The sequence below is a fragment of the Rutilus rutilus genome (assembly GCF_951802725.1).
Source record: "Rutilus rutilus genome assembly, chromosome: 12".
Lineage (NCBI taxonomy): Eukaryota > Metazoa > Chordata > Actinopteri > Cypriniformes > Leuciscidae > Rutilus > Rutilus rutilus.
The window spans coordinates 30,536,121-30,563,877 of record NC_140217.1 but is presented as its reverse complement, the minus strand read 5'-3'; the positions used below and the strand labels follow the sequence as shown (position 1 = coordinate 30,563,877).

Here is a 27,757-nt window from a genome sequence, read left to right as displayed (position 1 = left end):
ATCACTAAAAACAAAAGTCCAAATGTCCTTACATCCGACTGGTGGTTAAAAAAGAGAGAGCTTGACTAAAAGAACAGGCAGTATAATTGTGTGGTACTTTGAAGTGAAATGTCTTTAATTAGACTGAATTACCAACATATGCAGGGACTAGTCTAGTTTTGACTTACTTTATCAAGTTTCTGGTGCACTTTGCCCAGCGCCACACCCAATTACTGGTAAATTTGTGTAAGTGGTAAATATTTAAACTTTAAATATGTGACTAAAAACCAGCAGATCAACATTTGTTTTAACCAAAGGATGTTTGAACCTGCCAGGGCCAAAATGTTGGGAAACATGATGACACAGTCACTTTACATGTTTATCTTCTTTTGTGTCCCACAGAAGAAAGAAAAGCATAGAGTGGCATGACGGTGAGTAAATAGAGTGACATGACGGTGAGTAAATGGATATAGAATTTTAATTTCTGTGCAAACTCTCTCTTTAAATGTGTTAGGAGAACAGCTGCAGGGGGAAAATCATCCTCAGGAGACAAATAATACAATAACATGTACAAAGCTTCTGTAGTTACTAAATGATGTGTCATACGGTATATGTTAGATGTTCACCTTCACATATGTCCCATCTATCACTGATTTTGTTGTAGATGGATACATGCTAGATTATTTTTCTTTATGTTGTATAAAAGAGAGTAAAGTGCTAATCACAGAGATTTTGTTGGTTATCAATAAAGATTGATCTAAATCAGAATTTGAAAAATATATATATACTGTATGGGTCATTTAAATTTGTAGACCAAGAACCATTCTCAAAACTGGTCTTATGCTGCACAAAGATGTTGATCCGTAAGACCCGATTCATCAGTCTAAGATGAAACGGCTCACACTGAGGCGAGAACAGTATTGAAATTTCTGAAAAACAAAGCGCTAAGGGCTGTGTGTGCTGGGAGGTGGGGGGTGGACGGAGAGAATAGAGCATCTGTCACACTCTGCTGCACAGTGACTGCAGGGAGCGCTTCTGGGTGGGGGGTCGCCATAAGGAAGAAGTTGAGAGTCAAAAGTCAGCATCTGTGTTTAGTGTTTAGTTTGAGAGAGTTGAGGACTTCCAAAATAAAAAATTATAATAGAAGGAATATTATATGATTTTCAGAATAGTTTGAGAGTGTTTAAACGGTTGGCCACTAGAGGGCAACACACAAATAATACACTGTATGATAACTGTCAATATCTGAAAAGAGCGTAAAATTGTACTAGAATAAAATAAAAATATATACAATTAATCACTGAACACTGTTTTAATAAAAGGACAATACAAATATTGATTAAAAAAGAAAATAGCCTATAGAATAAAAAATGCAACAAAACAAAAAAAGAAAAGAAAAAAAGAACACAAAACCCCCTTGACCTTTTCATTGAAAGACCATGTGAATGAAGGGCGTATATAGAGACACATCTGCACAGCCATAAGGTTGTGATTTTCTGTTGGGAGTTGAAGACCATGATATGTGAATTATCATCCTGGACAGGATACAAGGTGACCTAACGGCACCAGCTGTGCCTCTGGCCCTTATGGAACTACAGTGCTAAGCATGAATACTATTAACTGTAAAGCCTGTAAAAGCCTACTAGCAGATTGTGGAATAATTAAATCACTGTGTATTTGAGGGCTGCATACATTACTATGATTTTTTAAATATCAATATCAGCTACATTTATTTTGAAAGAAATGAATACTTGTATTCAGCAAAGATTGCATTAATTGATCAAAAGTGCAGTAATGTCTTTTAAATTCTAACAAACATTTCGATTTCAAATAAATTATGTTCTTTTAAATTTTCTATTCATCAAAGAATCCTGAAAATATATTATGGTTTCCACAAAAAATATAAAGCAGCACAACCGTTTTCTACACTGATAATATAGTAAATGTTTATTGGATAACCAAAATCAGCATACTGTATCAATATCATGACACTGAAGACTGGAGTAATGATGCTGAAAATTCAGCTTGGCCATCACAGGAATAAAGTACTGTATATTTTCAAATAAAATTGAAATTATTCAAAAACTTGTAAATTGTAATATTTAACAATATTACTGCCTTCGTGAGAAACAACAAAAATCAAGAGAGCAAATGCTGTATTGGTACAATAGTTTTTATTTTGTGTATTTTTTTTTTCTTTTTCTTGAGGTAGACATTTAGACATGTAATACACAATTGCATACTTTGAACATACAGCAATGTAACAGTGAGGTAGATGAAAATTGTACATGTATGTCCCATATATTTCATTCGTGAGTGTTAAAATAACATAAAAATTCGACTTTAAAATATTAGCTAGAGTGCCATTTTCATTTCGGTTTGTACATTTCAGTGTATGTCCCGCTTGCCTCTCCATAACAAAAGCTCTCTATTCTTTCACTTGCCTCATTTAAAACAGAGAAGGGTCAGAGGGTCAGAGGAAAACACATCCAGTGATCAACTCAGGGGGCTGGGACAGCTCTGTGGGTTTCCATAGTAAACGTCACAATAGGTGAATTGTGGAAAAGACTGCGAAGACCCTTTTAGCCTTTTTTTGCAGTAGCCCTGTGAAAGCTATATTATGTGTTCTGTACGCTTTGCATTTTAATCATTGAAATGCTGTTTGCAAGGTTAAACGTTTTTTTTAAATGATGGACATGGCAAAGAAACTACACTAACTAGACAATAAAAGACGAAAACATCTGTCAAACTCAAAACTATGTATAAGATAAACATTAAGTATGGCTTCATTCACAATTCCTGAGGGAAATCAGATTTACATTCAAAGCTTATAGAGGAATCTTAGACAATATTCCTAAAATAAAGAGTTTTATCCCACTGACTTCAGTGTTGAAGAACATCCATGACAATTACCACTGACATGCTCACTAACAAAATGGATGAAAACCATATGACATATGAAAGTTTCATATGTGTGCTTTGATTTACAATCAAATGTGTGTTTTGATTTACCATATTTCTCTCTCTTTTCCATTCCTCTCTTTCAGTCTTTCTTTGGCTTGGATTTCATTGATTGAAGCGGTGGATTAGTGCCTGCCACCATAATGTGCTTCACTGCACAACATAATTATAGAGAGAGAGAGAGAGAGAGAGGAAAAGAGGAAAGGAAGAGAATAAAAAAAGAAAGAGTAATTTCAGGGATATAAAAGAGTGTTTGTGCTACAGGTCACATGGAAGCTGCAGTCAAGAATAATGTGCATAAGAGAGACATCTATCTTCTCAGACCGTCATCTGGTCTCACACCGTAATAATATTCGTCCTGATGTTTGATACGTTCAAGTATTGCTATAATCATGTATATAAAAAAAAAAAAAGGATAGACTGACTGCATCAAGTAGACTCAGGGATATGTGTACTGTCCCGGACCTCCGTAAGACCTTGTCTCCGGAGGCCGTAGATGACTGGTCTTGCCCACAGGATCTGCCTCGAGATCGGACTGAGTGGAAAGTCTATCGGGCCTGTAGCTCTGAATATCCGTCCCACAGCTTTCATTGACATTTCCACCACTGTCGCTGTTCTGCCGTTCGCTCTTGTCCCTGATTGTGTAAGGTGACACTCTGGCAGTTTTGGACTGGTCGAAGCCAAGCTTCCTGTTGCGTGGGAGATCAGCAGCACCGTGGCTGCTGTGAAGAGGTGTGGGGGTGTGTAGGCCCGAGGGCAGCAAAGCAGGGGTGCTGTGGGGGTAACTGGCCGTCAGACCGCATTGCTGGGGATAAGCGTAGCCTGGTGCGGGGGGCAGGTACGCAGACGGCAAGGCAAACGCTGGTGACGGAAGGTAGGATGGTTTAGGTAGCAGATGTTGGCTGCTGTAGGATGAAGGGTAATCCTGAGACGTGGGTCCGCTGCTGTACTGCTGCTCTGAAAGATCACTTCCGCTCCCCTTCAGTGGGTCTAAACCGGGAGGCCCGTCCGTGCTGTACCCCCCAGGCCACGGCTCCTGGTGCTGCTCACTTCTCAGGAAACCCCCATGTTCTGGTAAGGCAGAGTTGAAGGAATACCTCTCAGCATAGCGCTTTAGCAAGCTAGAGGCACTGAGGGCAGTGATGTCATCAGTGTAGCCTGAGAACGCAGGACGACCGGGCTGAGGAAATGGGAGGGGCTTAGGGTGAACTGGAGATGATGTGGTGGAGGAGACATCATAGTGTTGCTCCGCCCACTCAGATGACCACATCATTGCCACACCTGGAAAATCAAAATATATAATGATAAATGAATTAAGCTTTTTTTTTTTGCATATTGTACATGCTAAAAGAATACTTGATGACATCTGTTTTAAAGGGATGAACAAATTCTGCACAATGTTACTATTACATTGTATTCATCGTTGAAACATGAGGCACAAGATAGCTAGAAGAGGTATTTAAGGGACAGTTTATGAAAAAAGGAAAGTTCTGCATGGTATTACTATCTACTTTTTATTCCTCGTTGAGAAATAATGAAAAAGATAGAAAAAAGAGATGATTAAAGAGTCACTTTTACTATTAGTTAATAGTTTATTTACTATTACTTTTAATTCATCGCTGAGAAAAGATGCGCATTATAGCAAGAGGATGTATTTAAAGGGATGGTTCACCAAAAAATTTAAATTCTGAAAATTCTGCATGATGTTACTTTTACTTTTTATTAATTTTTCACTGTAAAAAAGGACATGATCACTAAGTCATGACAGCATTTTTTTTTTTTTTTTACATTTCTTTAACTCATCAAAATAATTTAAGCAATTTCATTTGTTATATGAGATTCAACTACATTTTTAAAAGTCAGTTTAATATAATTTAAGTTGAAATGAGTTGTAAAGCCAATTTGATTATACTTAAAATGTAAGTGCAAAAGATAGCAAGAGGAGGCCTCTAAAGGGATAGTTCAACAAAAAATAACAAATTCTGAAAATTCTGTATTGTGTTATTAGTATTTTTCATTCATCGTTGAGAAATAATGCACATGACAGAGGAAAGGACAGTTTACCAACGATAAATAATTCATAAGAACTATCATTTACTCACCCTCATTCCAAACCTGTGAGTGAATTATGACAGAATTTGAATTTTTGAGTAAACCTTCCCTTTAAATAGCTCCTTTAGCTACCTTGTGCATTGTTTCTCCACCAGGAATAGAAAATAATAGCAAAATCACGAGGTTTAGTGGTTTCACAAAACCCCTTCAAGTTCACAACTGGACTGCAACAAGAATTCACCATATGGAACCGCTTAGTAATCTGGACAAGATGTGATCTATTCTTTGCATCTTAATCTGTGCGAGAGTAATCTCAGTAACCTTGCACACATCATCCTCACACATTTTGATGAGGAGAAGACAATTTAAATGAGCGACTGAACGCTGGATTTACAACCAGTTATATTTATATATGTGTGTGTGCATGTGTGTCTATTTTCGTGTGCCTTCTGGAAGATGAAGGCAGATTAGAATCGACAGATTAGAGCGAAGTTCTAGAGAGGGTAGGAGACTGACGGCACAGTAAGAATTTAAGAGCATTTTAAACAAATATACACGAACATTAACATATTAGCCAGGGTTCTAGAGATTCCTCGCTAATCCCAACAAACCCTTGCGAAACACAACTACTCTTGTTCATTTAAAAATGTTTCAAATGCTTGATTCTATATACAAATCTGCTTTTTATCTATGTCTTTATATCTTTATGTTGCTTCCCTCCAATTGACACACTTCCTAGAACTTCCGCTGAAGATACAGGATCCCATCCATAAATATGGCTACACCCGGAATGTCAAGAATTCAGCCTGGAATCTTTTTACAAAGCACATCCTCTACACACACACAAACACATATACACACTTACTCTCTCTCATACACACACACGCTCCAGGTTGGACATCATTAGAAGAGTTATTTAAATGGCTAAAGATCTGTGATGCTAAATGTATTAGTCATTATATTACATAATTCCATGCACTGCAAATGACCTTTGATTAGATGTTTGCCATCCTTTAGTTTGAAAATAGTTTTGTTTTATCAGTAAACCAAATTCTATTCAAGACTTCTTATTCTTCCCTTGATATAGTGAAAAGGCTAATGAGCTGAAAGCAAAGAAACAGCTGGTAGAGTCATTACTCTTCTCTGGCTACTGCTGAACACACACTTTCCAGCAGAATCTTATCCAACATATGCACACATCTACACAGACATATAATAAATATGCAGTTATTAATATTATTATTTTTGCATTGTGCATTAACTCACCATGCTGTTTTAACCAGAATTCTGTACCAGCGTGTTATTCTTGATTGTAAATACTATTGGGGTGTACAAATCTTTCTACCATTGCTCATAAACACAGATACCTGAAAGAAAGAGAGATACATTATACTTTGCATGATGTCACACTTTCTTAAAATTAAAACTGTACCATCTTAAAATCTCACATACCCATAACCATAACCATACAAACCAAAAGGAACAAACAGTAGACATATTATAATATATAAACACAGAATGCATGTGCAACCAAAATGTTTTTTTCTCTCTCACTCTCCTAAACTTCACAAGCAAAAGACTGTTAACAGATAATGAGAGACAGATGAAGACAGAGTGGTTTTAAAAATGTAAACAGATAAAAGCTGTCATTGTATTCCACATGCATTAAGAAACATACCAGTCCCTCTCTGTGAATCCCCATTGCGCTGTTGCAGTTGTAAGTAAATTCCCAGCTTTACGCTGCCATGCCTCTCACACTCTTTTTTTTGTCTCTTGCCTCTTCTTTTTTTCTTCTTCTATCCAACTCTGCACTACCTCCCTCTGTCCCTGTGACAACAGCCCACATGGACAGCCCCTCCCCCACACAAATCCTCCCCTCCCCCTGCCCTCCTTTTTTGTTGAAAGTATTTAAGCAGAGAGAGAGAGAGAGAGAGAGAGAGAGAGAGAGAGAGAGAGAGAGAGAGAATGGATATCTCTTTAGGATACTTTAAATAACTGTTACTGTTTGTTTAAAATTAACTTATTCAACTGTGTCTTATAAATCCTGCACACATGGCATTGGTGTTGCTTTTTAATAAGTATAGTCCAATGCAATAACTTATATTTGTCTAATATATGTCTGTGTTTCTCTGAGGGCTTTGTTAAACAACCCTTGTGAGGGATAAAAATGATCTGGATATCAAAATATAACTTCTATCTAGTAAACAGCTGAGGGTGCTGTTGGCTGTAATTCCACTGCTGAGGTGTTGAAGATCCCTGGAATGCGAAGAGGAATCCTTCCACATAAATGAGCTTTGGAGAAGCTCTCTGTTGTGTTCTAAACACTCTTCCTTTCCCCAGCTTTCATATAATCATTTGCATTCTTTTTATTGAAGTCACAATTAATTACAAAATGTATTTATTTATGTGGAAACCTTTCCCTGCCGTGTGAAATATATTAAATAGAAAATTCATATTTAAAAGTCAAAACAAAACTGAAAACCTTAACAGTATGTGCTTAACATTATGCTTGTGTTTGTCCTTGTTTGAACAGCCATAGCTATCTATGTCAGTCTCTGAAGGGAGACTTGATAACCACCGGTCACTCTGACTCCAGAGAAAGATAAAGATAAAAAAAAAAAATAAAAAAAAAAAATGAACATGCAAAGTTTCATATGTAGAAATACTTTTGCAAACTCTTGTTAGAAAAGCTTGTAAAATAGATGTTTTCTGTGGAACACTATTGCCCAAAGCAGAGAAACAGAATGTCATTCATATCATTACTTTCATTGGACAGTAAAAAAAAGAAAAAAAAAAAGTACTTCATTGTTAAATCCATCAGTGTTTTTTTAAACACTGCTGCTTTCTATTTAAATGTAGAGCAATAATAGGTTTTTCAGCAATGTACAAAAAAAGTTTCCCTTGTTTTCCTTTGACAGGTGATCAGTCACATGACAAATGTTCCTGTAGCAAAGATGGCAGCCTTCAGGTTGTATACTTCCAGTAAATCATGCAACACTAATTGGGAATGCTAACAACTTTTCTTCAGGTAAGCTATTGGAGGTTTCTATGATTAATAATGTGTGGCATCTTAGCCATCAAAATACATCAATTAATATATTTTAAGCTATTCACCAGACATTAATTTAGGCATGACACTTGTTTTGGCACTTACACATCCCCCTCCCCCCAACAATTTAATGTAAACTTGTTTTTCTTACATCTTCTGTACGTTTACGTGCACTCTCTGTTGTAAGTTTAAACTCTCAGTTGTTGCGTGATAAACATATATATGATGTATAGATGACATATCCACTTGCAACAGGTCATTGATGGCATTACTGTCATTTATATGTATACACTGTATACAGCCCACAAGTTGTATGTTGTTGTATATTTCAGCTGATTTTACGTTGCTTTCTGTCTGGTTGCTTTCAGAATATTTCAGATTTTTTTTTTTTTTTTGTCATTTTATTATTATTATTGTAATTCTATTTTAAAATAACTTCCTTTGTGAAGCCAAAGTGTAACTGTGCAACACATACAGAACTGTTATCAAATAAGCAGCTGCATTATATTTCTTGTTGATTAATTAGAAATACTTTTGGAGCTATTCACAGTGTCTCAATCTTTTTGGAGAACTCAAACTCAATCCACCTAAGCTTTTCAGCTAATCAGTTTTAGAGACTTAGGAGGACTCAAGCAATGGATCTCTAGCAAGCTAATTAGCTATCATGGCATTAGCTCATTGTGCAAAAGCCAAGTAAACAAATCCCAATGACTTTTCCAGATTGATCTATGCTTCATTGTCTTAGAGGAAAATTAGCTAAGGTAGCACAATATCATGTACTAATACTGTTTAATTTTTTTCTTGATAAAATTCAATGTTTTATAGACTAGAACTTATAAGAGGTTTTTCTTGGAGTGAAACCAGATGGCCCTTCACAGCTCTTCAAATGGCTAACAGCATTGGCAACTAAAACATCTGTACCTATATACATTATTTAAACGTTGTCTATCAAATGCCTTCTTTTTCTATCCTGTCTTGGTATTAGTCCAACAGCTGACTTAAAAAATATCCCTAGACCACAAATATTAAACCAATCACTAAATCTGGAGGAATTGTAATGCTCAGTAAGAATGGAAGTCCTGCCTTAAAAGAGCCAGTCACATTTTTTGTTTCATTTGGAATATATGAGCACATTAATTTTGACCCACCTGACAACTGGAGACCGAATAATGAGCAGTAGCTAGACTTACTGTGCTAAAATTTGAGTTTAATGCATTTTTGTGTGAAATACACCATCTTGTAGGACCCATTTATGCTCACTAAGAGCCATTCAATCTAGTGGACAAAAGTACAACTTCAAAGAGGAAACCATTGTACTGAGCTCAATAGATTTTAGATGTCTGTTCATGTTTGCTTGACTTTCACAAATTTCACAAAGCACGTTTTTATTTCATTACTGCCTTGACTTGATAGAGGAGTTCACATTTCTCTTCACATTTAATCGTAATGGTTAGGTTTACTGTATAAATGTGCAATGACATGGGATTGTGTATTATAAAGACTAATGTTTAAAAAGCTGCCTCTGTTGTTCTGTAACTCATATTGTCTGTGTTAACTCAGACTGTAGGGTGGAACAGGCTTTGTTGACGTAAAGTAATAATTAACCTGTAAATGACAACCAAATGAAACCAACATGACAGACTTTGTTGTGTCTAGACATAGTGGAAAGGGACTTTCAAATGATAAAGATTTGCCACAAGTTTCAATGTGAATGCTATCTAAAATTGTAACTTTATTTGAGGAGTCGTTTAGCCCACATTCTGTGGTCTGCTCTTCAAGATCGCCGCTTGTAATATCACTCTCGGCCGTCTAGTGCATCCTGGAGTCTAAACAACAAAGAAAAATCAGAATCAGTAAGGGTGTATGTATGATACACTGTAAAATATAACAATTAAAGTTTTACTTCATGTCTTTACTTGAAGTCTTCCCCATCCAGGAGTTTCTTGTAAGTGCTGATCTCTGCTTCCAGTTTCATCTTCATATTAAGCAGGGCTTCATATTCCTGACCCTGCTCTGTGATATTTGACCTCAGCTGTCCCAGCTCAGCTTCAAACTGCAGAATGATGGTATTGTACTTCTCCATCTCTGCATTAGAACGTTGCTCTGTGTTCCGCAGGGTATCTTCAAGTGACCCTTTCTAGAAAGTTTGGCATCATATATTTTCAACATGAACTTTTTATTGTATTAAAAATTCTGCTTTTATAGATCTGAAATATGATATCTGAAATCTAAAACATTCATAAAGTGGCGTGTATGTGCACGTTACCAGGCTTTGTTGGGATGCGAGCTCTATTTGTAGTGTTTGCATCTGTCGCCGAAGGTCATTAATCTCCATCTGAGCTCCTTGTAATGCCTCTGTGTTCTGAGCGACCTGCACCTGAACTTCTGACAACTAAGGAGAAAGAGTTTGATTGTTAGATTGGTTAGTTTGTTAGATCATGGCAAAATTGTTGTCATGTAAGGGTTCTGTACCTGGGATTCGTGCCACATTTTGAGTTCGTCTGCATTTTTGAGAGCTTGTTTTTCATAGTTAGTCCTCATATCTTCCATCACTTGAGCCATATCCTGTCCTTTGGGTGCATCAACATCCACCTGAACACCTGACTGGGAGATCTGGTTTCGCATCTCCCCAACTTCCTGTCAAAGTTGAACAGAAAAGAAATCTGAGACACTTGGAGTAAATTATGCCTTTTCTGAATTTCGAATGTTGCTGAAGTAAAAACAGACTGTGATCAATTGAAAGGCCCCATGAAGTTTTGTGTCTTTTAGTCTATGTCTGTAAGTTATAAATCCATCTATATGCTAGCATACCCCTAAACACTTACACAATACATTTTTTCAAATTTCCCTTATGAGAATATCCATCTGATGACTCATCTTGCACCACACAGATTTTTCTACAATCAAATGCTCTCTAGAATTAGCTCCTCCCTCTAATACCCCCCCTGCAATTGACTTGCAAATCATGGTTTGTGGTTGTGTTAAAGCAAAAGCCTATTGCTGACCACCCTGATTGGTCCCTCCCCAAATTTCTTCTTTAATAGGAAATACATTTGACCCGTCAAATTATATCATGGGGTCTTTAATCTTATTCTGAGAATCTCTTTCTGTGTGTGTTAAGTGGCTCTTATGCAATGGTTGTTTACATTTTCATGGTTTTTCTTGAGGAAGGCAAGCTCTTCTTTCAGAGACTCAATTTCACTCTCCACATTCAGGCGTCCAATATTGGTGTCATCAATGACCTTCTTCAGACCTGCAATATCTCCTTCCACAGACTGCCTGATGGCCATCTCATTCTCAAACCTATAACACACACACATAAAAGTCTTTAAAGTAATGCACTATAATGTTTCTGTGTGCATGTCAACAGTCCTCCATCACGCATCTGCCAGGCGGATGTTTTCTGGCTTGTCTATTTTGTGATTCTAAAAATGACTACATTCTCAGAAGCATGTTCATTTGATTTCGAGTTACGAGATGCTTGTGGTGTGGTGTAATAATGGAAACTAACTTGACTCTGAAGTCATCTACAGCCAGACGAGCGTTGTCAATCTGCAGAACAAAACCAGCATTGTCCACAGTGGCATCAAACACCTACAGGCAAAACAAAGCACATATTTCACCAAACAAAACCTGTTTTTGACATCCATCCATTGGTTTTTTTCTGTAGCGAAAGATAAGATTTGTCAGATGGTTTTAATTACAGCGTTCTTGGAATGAGGTTCAGATGTATGAGTTCTTATCTAATCAGCTAATTACCTGGAATCATGTTTTGTATTACTGAATTAACTTTCTTTATGAAATTCTGAAGTATTAAAGGGTCTGACTGAGCAAGACTATGAAATATGAAAAAAGTTTTTTTGGTTTATTGCTAAATGTTTGATGTGTGCGTGTGAGATAATTTGTGTATGTCTGATACTGTTTTGTGTGTAGAGCAGAACATTTGATATAGAAGTTATAATTAAACAATAACGCCTACAAAGTTTGTCTATGTGCCACATCCTGCACTGGTGAAAGCGGAAGCTGGCACATGTTATCATGCGCATCTACTTATCAGACCTGGCTGTTTGAAATGTCATAATATTTGTTGTAAAATGTATTTTCCTAAATTAAGAATATAGTAATAATTCATCTTAGTCTAGGTTTTTATTTATTAGCTCAGTTGTCTGCTTTTCAGTATTGCTGGATTTAAGGAAAAGATTAGACATTTCTAAACTCTAAATGTTCTGTAATGACTCAGCCACATCTGCTAAAAATGATGCAGTTCTTCATTACATTCTTGTTGTGCGAGAGAGTGCTGTTGTGACTGTGTGCGCGATTGCTCATCCAACATCTGTTTTGCATTATGACTCTACTTAGAGACTCAGTAGGAATTTTCAGCTGGCTATTGTCCGTCAAACGTACTTCTAATTTTTTAGAAACAATTGTGAATGTTTTATTTGTTTTGACCAATGTCATGGTTGCATAGATTTTTAAAACCAAATTGGATGGTTTTGAGGAATGTCCTGGTAGTAACCAGAATGTATAATGAAAAGCAGAACAAGCACAAAAGAAAGAAGAGTGAGAGAGAGAGAACAGGGCGTGTGCCACACCCTCCATTGAGATGTACGGAAATCTGATCATGTATTTTTATTTCACTGAAGGGTTCTTATGAACACATTTTTTTGTTAACATTATTCTTAAGACACGAAAGAGGCTCAGGTTTTGGTGGCAAAAAAAAAAAAAAAAAAAGTTTTATGTTGTAAATTGACTATATTATATTATATTTTATACATTTTTACATACCATAAATTGCAAGATGTCTACAGTACACTACACTATAATTCATTGTGTTTTGTTGAAATTAAAATATAAAATTACTATTTTCTGCTTGTTCAAAACTTTTGCATCACTTCTAAGTTTTGATTACGATTTTCTTTTTAGTTAAAAACATCTGGTATCTCCTCCTCCTCACATAAATAACTGCCTGCTCTTTCTCAAACTCTGAAATGCTTCCTTTTTCAGCTTGAAAACCCCCACACATGGAAAGCATGTAAACCCATCAATGTCTCTTACCTTCCTCCTCAGGTCATCCAGGATGGCGTTGTACTTGCTGTAGTCGCGAGTTTCTGGTCCACCTTTCTCCAGGACTTCTCTGATCTGTATCTCCAGTTTGCTGTTCTCCTGCTCCAGCCTGCGCACCGTGTCCAGGTAAGTGGCCAAACGGTCATTTAAATTCTGCATCTGGCCTTTCTCATTGCCAATCTGGGCCCCTGAGGAGCCAGCACTGGCCCTGAAGGACCCCCCTGCACCAGCACCCATGCCGGCTGAGCTCACCTTGAAGGCCGAGGAAGAGGAAAGGCCACCACTTCTAGGGGCCGAACGGAGAGACATGGAAGAGACGGACGAGATCCTGGTGCCCTGTCCACCTGCCCCACCATACGTACTAGCAGCACGGTGTGCGGGCACAGAGCGGGTGAAGGACATGTGAGAGGCCTGAGGTACGTAGAAGCTCATGGTGGTGGAGAAGAGAAGTACTGGCTGCACGAGAAAATGAGTGTACGCTGAGGGAAGTCAACCCTTGAGAGCCACAGGAAGAGAACTGTGCAGCTTATATACCCCCACTAAACTCTTTCTGTTCCTCCTTTTCTCTCTCTGACTCACACACACACTGACCAGCTAAGACCCTGCCCACATGGTCCGTTTTTTCCCCTACTTTTTTCTTTCTTTCTCTGTGTTCTCTAACGCCCTTCCCACATCCTCTCTCCCTCCTTTCCTGCCTCAATCTCACCCCTCTGCCTCCCTCCATCTGAAGCCAGTCCCTGAGCTCGTCTGGCCCCGGCCACATATACGCACTGCAACAAGATACAGCCTTGAGATCAGGCTCATTTTGTGCTTTCAGTCTCACAATGCTTTTGTGAAAGCTTAAATGACAGATCCAACTGAGAAGAACAGGGGTTGAGAAAGAAAACAATGGTTTATGATTTTGATCAGGCACCTTTGGGACAGGCTACACCTATGTGTGCATTTTCCCAAAAGAATGGCCACATGTAGATTGGATTTAAGCTTTTTTTTTACTCAAGTTCTTAAAGGGATAGTTTAGCCAAAAATGTCATAATTTACTCACCCTCAAAACAACATTAGACCACATTGACTTTGATTGTATGGACAAAAAAATACTTATTTTTTCAAGTCATATTGGTGTGGAACAAAATGAGAAATTAAATTTTTTGGCCGAATTATCCCTTTAAAACATCTAAAACTTTCTGCAAACTGCAGTGCTACAAATAGTTTCACTTGCTTTTGGCCTTTTAAGGTCCTGCTCAAAATGACATAACTGTTCAAATATGTGATGTGCTATGTTTAAAAAACATTGATAAAGTCTAAACACTAAATTGGGAGTTGTGGAAAACCAAGGTCGTTAAGGCAAAAGCTCAAGATAATGTCTGAATGTTTGGAGTTCAGTGAATGAGGAACAGTGTGAACCTCTACTTACCAGGTTTAAACTTTACGATTTTGGTAACAAGTTTGCTGTCTGAGACCAAATTCAGAAGAGAATTCTTGTTATGGCACAAACCTTGGAAAATGTGCAAACCTGTAGTCTTGCTGCGATGTGGACATAAAATGTTGGTGATGTTGCACGGTATGCCATGGCTTTTACCCAAGATCTCACAAGCATCATATTGAACAGTCTGACAGGCAACAATTATAAAGGATCGTAAAAATTGTACAGTATGAACCCAGCCTTAAACAACAACAAACAACAACAAAACTCAGGACCTTAAAGGGATAGTTCACCCAAAAATGTCATAATTTACTCACCCTCAAAACAACATTGGATCACATTGACCTTTATTGTCTGGATTTGAAATTTGAGAAGGGCGAAAAACAATAACACAGCTAATTGTTGTGATGAAGATGCCTTTGAAATGCCTGTGATCCAAAGAACAAGACACCCAGAGGCCTAACACACCCAGGAGATAAAAGAAACATGAGGAGTTTTCAAAAAGCATTTTTGAAAGCTGATCTTTCTTTCTATCTGTTCTTTCTTTCTTTCTTTGAAAAAAGTAAAATTATAAAGGAATGTCTGTTTTCTAATTAACTTTTTGTAAAAAGTGTACAGGGTCGCTAGGGACCCGAGGTAGGTAATAGTGTAAGTATTTTTTTTCTGCGCAACGATAATTGAATCTCTGATGACTCAAGTGCAGTTAATCTTTATCCCTCAAGGTGGCAATGTCTGATGCACAATAATGACGTGATGTTTCACTCATAATTACTGCAGGCATAAAACAAAAGAATACATAAGAATCTTGAAACTTGAAAGGAGAGTTTTATACCATTACGGCAGTAAGAGATCCATCCATGTTAGATATAGATCCGGGTCACTAAAGATCGAAATATGTAATAATGCAACATTCATGCATTTAAAGGTTAACATGCTTATCCAAACGTTTATCTGTTTTTTTTTTTTTTAGTTCAGTTATCTCAGCAGTATGAATTTTGTACTGACACAATGTTTGTAACTTGCTTCAAACTTTCAACGGGCATCAAGGAACAAATCGTGACTCACTTTTTTTTGATTAAACGTTTGTATGCGCAGCTTAAAATACCTGTGATGTAAGAATTCATTGATTTCATGGAATGTTTCTCTGACTTGGATCAGAATGCTAACTGCATCTTGTCTGTGGCTATAGTACTTTCTCTGTCAAAAGTGCAATCTGCAGTGTCTTTGTTTGGATGGGATGTCTACAGATTCCAGAGAGCTTTGGTTACCAGATGAGTCATCCATCCCATGATTTCCGAGAGCTCTGAATACAAATCACAAACGGCCCTGCAGGGGAAAAGTGCATGGTTTGTTCAAGCCTCTCTTCTTTCTTCTCTCTTCTTCATGTTTTAAGTCCCCTGCATGCTCTCCAGCTAGAGCTTTTGCTCTATATGCACAGAAGTACATTGTCGTATTCAAGACCTTGAAGGATCAAACTGAGTGTTTGTTTCAATCGTACACATGGCAACGTTATGTGTATGTTTTGTTGTTTCCTAGCAACATTTTCATTTCCTTTTTTGTGGCTACATCACCATTGCGCTGTGCACATCAACAGTAGTCATACTGAGATACATCACTTAAATCAGGAGGATAGAACGCTGATCATACGTAATTCTGTTTACAGCCTTTTCTCACTTCATTATTGAATTAGTTCCAGTCAGTATCTTAGTGGATGTCACATGTCTGAATAAAGATCTTCTTTGTGTTGATAAGATCTGCTTAGCACAGCCAAGCCATCATGGTTTACAAATGAAGAGTCTAATGAAAAGTTGGCGGCCACATCTGTCAGAAAGCAAGCAGACAGAGTTAGAGGAAAAGCAGGAAAATAGAGGAACAGTGAGTCACACTCCAGAGTGAAGGAATTTCACCACCCTGCCCCCTTTTTACAACATGTGACCACCCCCACTCCTAAACTCTTTTTCTTTATTTCTTTCTCTCAACCACAAACATGCATGCTTTATCTCTCAGTTACATGAATGCAATGTTTTAGGCTTATTACTTGACTAACAGGCTCAGATTTACATTTATGAATCTGATAGCCTTTTTTTAAACTAATTTTTAATGTGTCTGATTTGAAAAGGGTGGAATAGCATTTTTAGTTCAGTTGCACCCATTTCCAGATGAAACTGCATGCAATTGGCTCCTTGGCAAATCTTTTTAAAATCAACTTTTTATTACTCTTTTTTTTTATTTATTTTTTTTTTCTTTTCATTTTTCCACCCAGTCACCCTGTGCTTTACCCGCTCATTATCTGCAACTCGGACGAAAAGTAAAAAAAAAAAAAAAAAAAAAAAAAAGAACAATGGAAAGGAAAAGCTAAATCCTTCAGTAAGGGGAAACTGGAATCAGAATTATTTTTTCTTTTTCTTACTCACCACCAAACCAGCAGTTTATAGAATGTGTTTTAGCTAGCTACACCCACTGATCAGTCTTGACAATGGCTTCCACAAAAATATCAAGCACCACAACTGTTCTCAACGTTGATAATAATAAGAAATGTTTCTTGAGGATTCACGCGCCACCGTTTGTGACGAAGGACGGTTCCAATAACAGTGTCGATCAGGACTAAATCAGCATATTACAATGAGTTTTGAAGGATCATGTGACACTGAAGACTGGAGTAATGATGCTGAACATTCAGCTTTGCCATCACAGGAATACATTACACTTTTAAAATTCATTAAAATAAAAAACATTTATTTTAAATTGTAATAATTTTTCACAATATTACAGTTTTTTTTCTGTAGTTTAAATCAGATAAATGCAGTATAGGCGAGCATAAGAGACTTCCTTTAAAAAAAAACTTTTTAACTGTAGTTTATAAGTGAGTACAATGAGAAAGTAAAGACAAAGGTTCTCTCATGAAACAAGCAGTCAGAAATATATACAACAATGGCGACCTTAATGATTAATAGGGCAGAATATGATGACAACTCTTTGTAGAGGGAATGTGTGGCATGATGACCTATTTGGTAATGCTCATTATAGGCTGATCATTATCTCTTTTTGCATAAGAAAAAATGCTGTAGTTTGATACAATTTTTAAATGTGCACTCAGAAACATCATACATACACAATCAAAAGTGAATATTTTATTTCAACAGTATTTGATATAAAGACATTGCGATGTTAATTTAAATGTCAATGGGATTTTTACTTGACATTTACTACATGAGTCATCTAGTTTTCTGTGTCTGTAGACTAAAGCAAAGATAGAAGGCTGTGAGATGTGTGAATGATTTGGGTGAGGTCAGATGTTACGATGGATTTGTGGAACAGACACACCCTGCAAAATGCTACATTTAAAGGGATACTCCACTTTTTTCGGAAATATGCTCATTTTACAACTCCCCCAGAGTTAAACAGATGAGTTTTACCGTTTTAGAATCCATTCAGCCGAACTCCGGGTCTGACGGTACCACTTTTAGCATAGCTTAGCACAGATCATTGATTCTGATGAGTCCAGTAGCATTTCTTTCAAAATGACCAAAGAGTTTCAATATTTTTCCTATTTAAAACTTGACTCTTCTGTAGTTAAACCGTGTACTAAGATCGACGGAAAATGAAAAGTTGCGATTTTCTAAGCCTATATGACTAGGAACTACTCTCATTCCAGCGTAATAATCAAGGAACTGTGTGGCTGTACCATGGGTGCAGCAGGCGTAATGATATGACGCAGCGCCTGAAAATAGTCCCCAGCTCGGTAACTTCTTCCAACGTGACCGGGACTAAGTTTGTCTAACCTATTAGACCTATTTTCAGGCGCTGCGTCATATCATTACGCCTGCTGCACTCATGGTACAGCCACACAGTTCCTTGATTATTACGCTGGAATGAGAGTAGTTCCTAGCCATATAGGCTTAGAAAATCGCAACTTTTCATTTTCCGTCGATCTTAGTACACGGTTTAACTACAGAAGAGTCAAGTTTTAAATAGGAAAAATATTGAAACTCTTTGGTCATTTTGAAAGAAATGCTACTGGACTCATCAGAATCAATGATCTGTGCTAAGCTATGCTAAAAGTGGTACCGTCAGACCCGGAGTTCGGCTGAAAGGATTCTAAAACGGTAAAACTCAACTGTTTAACTCTGGGGGAGATGTAAAATGAGCATATTTCCGAAAAAAGTGGAGTATCCCTTTAAATTATTTTTCTCAGCAGATTAAGAAATCATTTTCATGATTGGCCTTAATTTAGTTGGTGAGAAAAGGCAAAAGAGGGTGAAGCTACAGAAAAATGACGTCCTGACAACACTGAATGGCACCGCAAGAGTGCACACAGACCAAAACCTTCCCTCTTCTTTAAATTCATGGAATTCTGTTGCTTGCAAAAATATTTTTTGTTTAGCCTAATACACTTACTTTTGAATGGCTGTCAATGGAGAAAGTTGCTTTTTACCCACAGAATATCTATCTAAAATGGTTATCCAGCCCTTGCTAACCAGCTAAACCTAAACTATCCTTAAACTGTCAATCTTCTGTTAGTGCTCTGTAGACAAAATGCAATTCCAAACTCAGCCACTAGGGAGTGCTCAAATCCGCCACAAACTGGGGAAACACAAAACAGACTTACCAGAATGTCATTAGTTTACCGCTAGCACATGTTTTTGCTTAGCTTCTTTTCCACTTCAGCTCTTAGACAGTTTTTCTCTCCTGATTCACTGGCTAAGAGCATTTAGCATTTGTATCCATCTTCAGAGCTATTAATTCGATTCTACATTTCACTCTGCTAATGCTTGCAATGCAACATGTTGCAGTCATCCAACATTACATATTTTCAGATTGCTTAAAATTTCTCAATTTCTTTTTATTACTGTATTTTACTGTTTTGCTACCGTTTCCACTCAGGCATAGTGATACATGGATGTGGTAGGCTGTTTTAACATTTGTCTTTGTCTATTACGCCTATTAACACAACTCCTCATTGTCTGTTTTCACTCAAACTTACCTGAGTAGGCTTACTGTTTATGTAAAACAGCTCCCTCCTTCAGTTCAGCTCCTTGTACTTACAAAGAAGGCTTTCTCCTTTGGTGAAACATTTATCCAAAAGCAAACAGATGTTATGCCTGCCTTCACATAGCTTGTCACTCCTGAGCCAATTATTTCTCATTAGTGTTGTCATAGATTTACCCCCTGGTGCCTCAAAAGGGAAAACCAGTTGTGGTGCAGTTCTCCATGTTTAAAGATCTGTTTTAAGGACAACCACCTGTTTTTGCCTTCAGGACACCACACCCTTTAAAAGGTCACCAATGGCTAGCTGCTGGTTTGGGCTTGTTTGTGGTCATGTTACACTCTTACTCGAATGAAAGTGATTGACACGCATTCCAGGAGTCATCAGAATTAACATGAAATAGTAGAAAGCCCTCAAGGAGAATTGTGTTTATTATTATTACCCTGTCTTGTCCATCCCCATTTTACTTAATGTTATCCTCTCCTCTGTGGTTTATTTAGGAGCACAATGAATTTACTAACAATTATTAATATAACTATATTATTCATCAATAATTCATTAATATATTCTTGATGAATAAAACAAGTCACCACTCTTCTCACTTAGACCCATTTATTCATGTTATAATTGTAATAATGTATTAGTTTTTCAGGCTGTGTGTGTATTTGCTGAGAGGCGACTGAGGGTCTGATATGTCAGGACTGCAGTATTTACTTCTTTATGGTGTCTGCCAAAGTATAGATATGCAGTTATGTTGTACTTCGTTTATTGATTTTGGTGTAATCATGTTTAATCATTAATTCCATGGAGAGTTTCGATTTATATCTTTTTTTAATTTTGATGTGCATACATATTCAGTTTTGCCATCACAGGAATAAATTAAATGTGAAAATATCTTCGAATAGAAAACAGGTATTTTAAATTCAAATAAATTTTTGATCATTTTTGATCAGATGAATGCAGCCTTGGTGAGCATAAGAGACTTTCTGAAAACATTAAAACAAATCTTACCGACTTCACACTTTTGATCAATAATATATATATATTGCTAGCTATATGTATTAGTCAAGTGTATATAGAATGTTTTCTCTCCATTTTTCCTCTCCAGGTTTCTTTGTAGACTTTTGTAACTGTTGTTAACTTGGCAGTTAGTCCCTGCTGGAATGCATCTTGCATTGTGCTGCCAATACCTTGCAATATTCCTGTAAAATGCAATATTTGTTCAATAATTTCTCATTTTGTGTATCATGTCTAGACTGTCACATCTAATCGCATACAGTTTGCATACAAGTTGTTTGTTGAGTTCAGCTCAAGTTCCTACAGAGTCTGTTTGACCATAAACAGACTCAGGAGAGAATCCTCCTTGCTAGCAAAAGTAACAGTCATTGCACTTTTATATCTAATCTTACAAACGAGTGCAACGTCTACTATTGCCTGTCTACACGGCAAGCGCCCGATATTAATCGGTTTTGTAATGTCACGACAAGCCGCTCACAATCACTGTACCAGTGCTATAAGTTTTCTCTCACCTATAAAGAAAAGACAGGTAATCAACTGCCTTTATTCTGCATTAACCTGCATTAGCAGAGGAGAACTATGAAATATGTCTTCAGTGGCTTGTGACCTTGAAAAAGGGGAACAAAAGATTTAGACATTTTTATGACAAAAGTACATAGACCTCTCCCCTATAAATTACACTCAGGTACAACACGAACATGATACACGTACATAATGAATATAAATATCAAATATTGTCTTAAAGGCCATAACTTAGGTATACCCTTTATTTTGATTTAGACATTAGACATTCTGTTGACTATAAATAATGCTTACCTACATGTCAACTAACTCTCATTGGGAGTATTAGTTGAGTATTAGTAGACTGTTAGGGTTAGTAGAATAAGAGGTGTGGGTTGGTAGAAATTTGGGAAGCTGTTACATTTAAAGGGAAAGTCTATCTAATAATGAAAATTCTGTCATCGTATACTCACTCTCATGTTGTTGCAAATGTTTATGCATTTCTTTCTTCTGCTGAACACAAAAGATGATATTTTAAAGAATGTTGGTAACCAAACAGTTTCAGTTCCCATTAACTTTCATTACATTGTTTGTCTATAATGGAAGTCTATAGGAACCAAAACTCCTTGGTTACCAACATTCATCAAAATATCTTCTTTTATGTTCGGCAGGAGAAGAAAAAAAGTCATACAGGTTTGAAACGGTATGAGGGTGAATAAATAATGACAGACTTTTCATTTTTTGGGTGGACCCTCCCTTTAATATGTGCTGTTATCCAGGGACCACAATCGTGTCTTTCCTGCTGATTCATAGTTTAGAGATCTAGAAAAAAATCTGAATGCTTTTTCTGTAGGTTTACAAGAACATATTAGATTGTTTATAACATTATATGAATATATGTCACTATAGGCCTATACTATGGCGTGGAGGTCACAGGTAAAGGGTTGGCTGCAGTTAGACTGTAACTTAGCCAGAAATATGCACCCAGCAGTTGAAAGTCTTGGGCTGTTATCTTTACAACAAGTTGGATGGATCAACCCATTATGCCTTTTGCCTCCGGAAAAGTACAACATATAACCAACCAATGGAGTGTTTGTATGGAGGAGGATATACGAGGGGAAATCAGAATTAATGAGTTTAAAGGGTAACTGTTTTTGCATTTGTTGATAAGTGGGGACAGGCTCAAGTCAGCAATTAATGATCCATTCTAAGAGGGTGGATATAGAACTAAAGCTGTCAAATATCATAAGTGAACACTCATATACTGGTTATGCACTCGTGAAATGTTATACACTTAATTTTGTGCAGTTATAGGTTTTTTGATTCTTAATAATTGACATAATATTTTTGGCTGGTCTTTGATTCGTTTTCTCTGATTGGCTGATCCCGGATCTATTGTTTCTGTGCTCTCATCTCAATTAAGGATGCAAAGTAAAAGTATAGATTTGCTTCATGGTGTCTTAGCATGTTCAGATTTCACCAAACAAATAACGTACGTTTTGGAGTATTCTAAGCATTTCCCCTTTATCTAAGTGAAGCAGTTAATGTATAACTGTAGGATTGTCCTTTTGATGTTTAACCTCATAACTGCATACATATCTTGAAAATTGTTTCTTGACCAATAAGCTGGTCTTGAGCCACTCCCTTCACTCCATATAAGAGTTTGAGGGCACGTCTGTCATCCCACCACTCCGACCCCTCAACTCTCTGTCCTCTCCAACTCTGACTTCTGTGTTGTCCAGAGATGCTGAACACGAAGAAAACCGTGAGGTCTTTCAGCAGTCACTCCTCAGCGGCGGGTGTGAGGAGCAACAGGCGGACTCCCCTCGCCCGTTCAGGGATGGTTTCGAGGGAAGGTTGGGGCTCCAGTCCTGTTCTCTGCCCTCCAATTACAGCTGTGAAGGTCAATAAAAGTCTTCTGGCACCTCTGAACCTGGAGATTGACCCAAACATCCAGGCCATTAGGACTGACGAGAAAGAGCAAATCAAGACGCTCAACAACCGTTTTGCTTCATTTATTGACAAAGTAAGTTACTTCCTTCATCTTGTCTTCATTTTAACCTTTTGTGTGGACCTTTTATATTTTCACTTCTAACCGAATGCATGTGCATGTGTGTGGTTCATATGCTGGTGTGAGGAAGTATGTGGTTGTAATAATATGTCAGTAACAGTAGGTCCAGTCCTATCAGTGTCATATTTTAGCAGGACCCCCACTTCACTGACTTACCTGAAGGGGCAATGTCCATTCTTTGTGGACACACCTTTGTCGTTTTTTGGGTCAATATCAGTTTACTATCAGGTGCAACGGCCGCTCCCTTAAACATGCCTTTATTGAAAACACACACACACACACTCTCACCTATCTGTGCGCACATCTTTGAACTCACATAATCTGTGAGGTAAAGGATAGAGAGGCATTTGCATTTAACATTTCATTTGAAAAATATATTTTTCTTAAATAGTGACCAGTTACAGTCTCTAAAAATATATCCATATACATAGACCTAAGTCAAAATAATGGCATATTTATTTTTTGACAAGCGTTAAAACAAGGCTGTACAGTGAAGTAGACAGTGTACAGAGAAGCACAGTGTGTTTAATGGATTTTACTGTTGTTTAACATTACAATTGTTCAGCTGAGGAAACACTTTCAGTGGATAGAAACTCCATAAAACAGTTCTGATAGTTATGGCATATGAAAATTACATTTTTCATCTAGGTTCGTGCCATTGCAATGACTAAGTTTTACAAAGGGTTAGACACATTTTTACCTAAATCTTGATAAGTGTTGAAAAAAAGTTAATTTATGTCCATGTCATTTGTCAACTACCCATATGCATGTGTTATATTTTATCATTAAAAAAACTATAAATTCTCTCTTTCTCTTTTTCACTCTCTTCTTGTCTTTCCCCAGGTGCGCTTCCTGGAACAGCAGAACAAGATGCTGGAGACTAAATGGAGTCTCCTACAGGAACAGACGAGTCGCCAATCCAGCACTGATATTATGTTTGAGAGCTACATTGCTAACCTGCGCAGACAGCTGGATGGTATGGGTAATGAGAAGCTGCGTCTGGAGTCTGGGCTGAAGGACATGACCAGCCTGGTAGATGACTTCAAGATCAAGTGAGAGCATTGGAAACATCTGCACAAATCTTGCGTGTTTGTACATTAAAGAGTTTAAGAACGTTCCAAACAAACTTTGTACATTTGTCCTCAGGTATGAAGATGAAATTAACAAACGGAATGATTCTGACAATGAATTTGTGCTGCTTAAAAAGGTCAGCGCAAAATAAGTGCACACAGATCAAACCCCCGGTTTCACAGACAAGGCTTAAGCTAGTCCCAGACTAAAATGCACTGACAAATCTTAAAATATGTCATTGTTTTGTCTCAAGATGCACACCAGTAATGTTTTTTTTCTAAGGCACATTTATAAAAGCTACTTTAATGCCCTAATTGAACTAAGGCTTAATCCTGGCTTAATCAAAGCCCTGTCTGAGAAACCAGGCCATAAAAACTTGACAACGAATTATGATTACCATAATTCTATTATTAGAAATATATTTTGTACTGTTTTATGTTTATGTTAGGATGCTGATGGTGCATACCTGAATAAAGTGGAGCTGGAAAGCAAATTTGATAGCCTAACAAATGAGATCAACTTCCTTTGGCAGATTTACGAGGCGGTAACATTCACTCCCTTCACATTTCTAATAAATCTTTTCCTACAGTCACATATTCACTTTGCAGATAGAATGTATTAAGTTAACTGATAGTAAAACATAACTCACAACTCACTTATAAAACGTATTGAGTGTAGGCAATGTAAACCTTCAATAATAGTAGTAAATGGATGCATAAACAAAATTCAGAATGAGTGTTTTCAGTAATTCTTGTTCCATGTTTATAGGAATTGCGTGAGCTCCAGACTCAGATCAAGGACACGTCAGTTGTTGTAGAGATGGACAACAGCAGAAACCTGGACATGGACTCCATTGTGGCTGAAGTTCGTGCTCAGTATGAGGACATTGCCAGTCGCACTCGTGCTGAAGCAGAGAGCTGGTACAAACAGAAGGCGAGTTAACATTCTTGCATTGTGTGTGTGCATGTCACAAATCACACATTTTTAAACATGCTTCTTTTATTGTATTATCACAAATATGTGTCTGTACATGACTGTTCATATCTGCTATAAAATGTTAGTATGAAGAAATGCAGTTGACGGCAACCAAACATGGGGATGACCTGAAAAGCACAAAGGCTGAAATCGCAGAGTACAACCGAATAATTGCACGTATACACTCTGAGATGGAACTTATAAAAGGACAGGTGAGAACTCTATTCAGGGTCAACTGTCAAAAAAAAGAAAAAAAAAGATTAATACTTCAAAATGTCAGTAAACAATGCACAGCATACTTAGAGCTTGATTTTTTTTTTTGGATGACATTTGACAAGAATAAAGCAAACGTAAAGCAAGGTAAAGTGTATTATGTGAGTTAATCTCAGATGATCTCAATTAATCCCAGTTGATCTCAAATTTTAAATGCCAGAGTGTGGGAAGGATGTAATCTTTTGTCTCCTCTTATTTTAGCATTCAAACTATGAGGTGCAGATTAAAGAAGCAGAAGAACGGGGTGAACTAGCTGTGAAAGAGGCAAAACTCCGTCTGCAGGAGCTGGAAGCAGCTCTTCTGAGAGCTAAACAAGATATGGCTCGTCAGGTGCGCGAATACCAGTCACTGATGAACATCAAACTGGCTCTGGACATTGAGATCGCCACCTATCGGAAACTCCTGGAAGGAGAAGAAAGCAGGTGGGTGCAGCTTGAGACATCAGTGCTTGTTTAATACTATGAAACTTTAGTGAATCACAATGGACTCCTATTAACGTCATGTACTTTTTGTGTGTTCATTCACAGAATGTATAGTTCATTCCAGACTTTCTCCATCTCTAAACCAAACTGTGAGTTTCTTTAGGCACATAAAGCATTTCTTTTAACATGCAGGCTTTTAGAAGTATTTCACATCAGCCACCCACATATGTAAGACGCTGCATTTGACCAGCATTCGTGACTGTTTTATGTCCTTTTTTCTTAGCGTTGAACTATGACATTGAAAGCAGCCGCTTCTCATCCCAAAGTGCTGGGAAAGATGTTCATAACACAGGCCTGGTTAAGAAGGAAGTCACGACTGCTAAAGGCCTCATTATACTTCTGCGTCGGACATACGCCGGAGCCTATACGCCGTAGGCAACGTGTTGGTTTTAATTTATACTTCTGTGTCGTTGTCCGCGTTGACGCGCACCTGGGGAGCATGAAACCCCGAGGGAGGGGTTCTGGCAGACCAATCACAGCGCTTGTGTCCGCGTAGAATTGACGCGTTGTTACATTTTTGGAGAGGTGCACGTCAGGGTACGCCGAAGGGTACGCGCGCTAAACACAGCCTACGACGTAGCTACGGCGGCAGTTCGACGCAGAAGTATAAAACAGGCTTAAGGGTGACAGCGCTAGCAGCTTCGTCAGCAGCGCTGCCACTGTTACCAAAAGCACAAAAACCACCATCATCACCAGTGAGAACAAACTTGCAGACTCGATGGATAAGTCTGCAGGCAAACTAGAGGAGGATGTTTTTGAATGATGGAAGAACAGATGAAAGGATTGTCTTGTGTACAGGGCCCAGGATCAGATTTATAGGTTGGCCTCCACCCTGGGCTCCATTAGCATGTCGAGTTTAGCATCTGTTGCCAAGGTGTGGCAGATCAAAATGAATTACAGTTACACAGTATATCATATTAAATATGTTGTACATTTTTAAGGCCCTTCGACAAACTCATAAATTCTCTTATTTCTACTTTGCTCCATATAACCAAAAATGACTTGATGTCTGTCACTCTAAGCACATTAAAACAATTGGAGAAACATCCTTTGTGCACTTTTCTGATTACTATTGTATTAAAATAAAGTGAATGGAGCAAAAAATAAATGAATACATTTTCGACCATGAGTTTTAAAGTCTTTATGCTTTATTTTATGTGCTCTAATCTAGAAAGCCTAACACTGATGCAGCAGAAATATGAAGAAAATGTATTCGCATATAATATATGACTTTATACGGTCTGCTTGACGGTGATTGTGACGCTCCTGGATTGACATCTTTGTTGATCCTGGAACAATATTCCAATCAACCAATCAGATTTGAGAGACAAGTGTACAGTTTATGTCAAGTTTAGGCTTACAGCCAGGGTTAGGTGCTCCTACATCAGTGTTATTCACCTATCATTTCCTTTTGATATTAGTGTTAAGTAATGGGTAGAGTTATGTTTAGGGGTAGGATTTGGTTTACAACTAAATTTTCAGACAGGAATGTTGTTCCAGGATCAACAAAATATGTTAATCCAGGAACATGTCTTACTTGGCAAAATCATGGTGACACTGCTTGACAGTCAGTTATGAAATAGGCTAGAATACAAATGAAGTGGTCAAGACTGTATCCATCCCTTCAGTTGATTTCTCTATAGAAAAAACCTGTGATGCAACGCAATAAAACTACTTACTCTGAGCTTTCACGCATCTGCAGTTCAGCAGTTTACTTTGAATTTGCCTATTTGAAGGTGAACCAACCTTGATGGCACTTCTATTCTTGACCAACAGGAGGGGTTGTGCACAGAAAAAAGTATCCAAGAGTTTTTAACTTTAAAAATGTATAATGTTAAAAAATATTTGCAAATAT

The 27,757-nt window shown here is 37.5% G+C and overlaps 3 protein-coding genes across 4 annotated transcripts; 1 reads left to right on the top strand and 2 right to left on the bottom strand.

Moving 5' to 3' along the window:
• Positions 1 to 2,136: 2,136 nt before the first annotated feature.
• LOC311301249 (fidgetin-like protein 2) lies at positions 2,137 to 6,858 on the bottom strand. Its single transcript, XM_084426222.1, has 3 exons — positions 6,671 to 6,858; positions 6,259 to 6,359; positions 2,137 to 4,221 (listed from the first exon to the last, which is right to left on the bottom strand). The coding sequence occupies exon 3, from the start codon at positions 4,211 to 4,213 to the stop codon at positions 3,380 to 3,382; it is 834 nt and encodes a 277-aa protein (XP_084282348.1). The 5' UTR covers positions 4,214 to 4,221; positions 6,259 to 6,359; positions 6,671 to 6,858; the 3' UTR covers positions 2,137 to 3,379.
• A 1,141-nt stretch (positions 6,859 to 7,999) lies between these two features.
• On the top strand, positions 8,000 to 26,519 carry LOC311300559 (keratin, type II cytoskeletal 8). Its single transcript, XM_084424899.1, has 10 exons — positions 8,000 to 8,020; positions 22,773 to 23,056; positions 23,945 to 24,153; positions 24,248 to 24,308; positions 24,621 to 24,716; positions 24,941 to 25,105; positions 25,234 to 25,359; positions 25,622 to 25,842; positions 25,948 to 25,991; positions 26,126 to 26,519. Exons 2-10 carry the CDS (start codon positions 22,775 to 22,777, stop codon positions 26,275 to 26,277), a joined length of 1,356 nt encoding a protein of 451 aa, XP_084281025.1. The 5' UTR covers positions 8,000 to 8,020; positions 22,773 to 22,774; the 3' UTR covers positions 26,278 to 26,519.
• Positions 9,754 to 13,809, bottom strand: krt18b (keratin 18b). 2 transcript variants are annotated; one of them, XM_084424907.1, is made up of 7 exons: positions 13,097 to 13,809; positions 11,553 to 11,635; positions 11,188 to 11,344; positions 10,514 to 10,678; positions 10,308 to 10,433; positions 9,945 to 10,178; positions 9,754 to 9,867 (listed from the first exon to the last, which is right to left on the bottom strand). In XM_084424907.1, exons 1-6 carry the CDS (start codon positions 13,535 to 13,537, stop codon positions 9,954 to 9,956), a joined length of 1,197 nt encoding a protein of 398 aa, XP_084281033.1. In that variant the 5' UTR covers positions 13,538 to 13,809; the 3' UTR covers positions 9,754 to 9,867; positions 9,945 to 9,953. The 2 variants fall into 2 exon arrangements, with proteins under 2 accessions (XP_084281033.1, XP_084281032.1); XM_084424906.1 differs by having other exon boundaries at positions 9,958 to 10,178; positions 13,097 to 13,688.
• Positions 26,520 to 27,757: the final 1,238 nt, after the last annotated feature.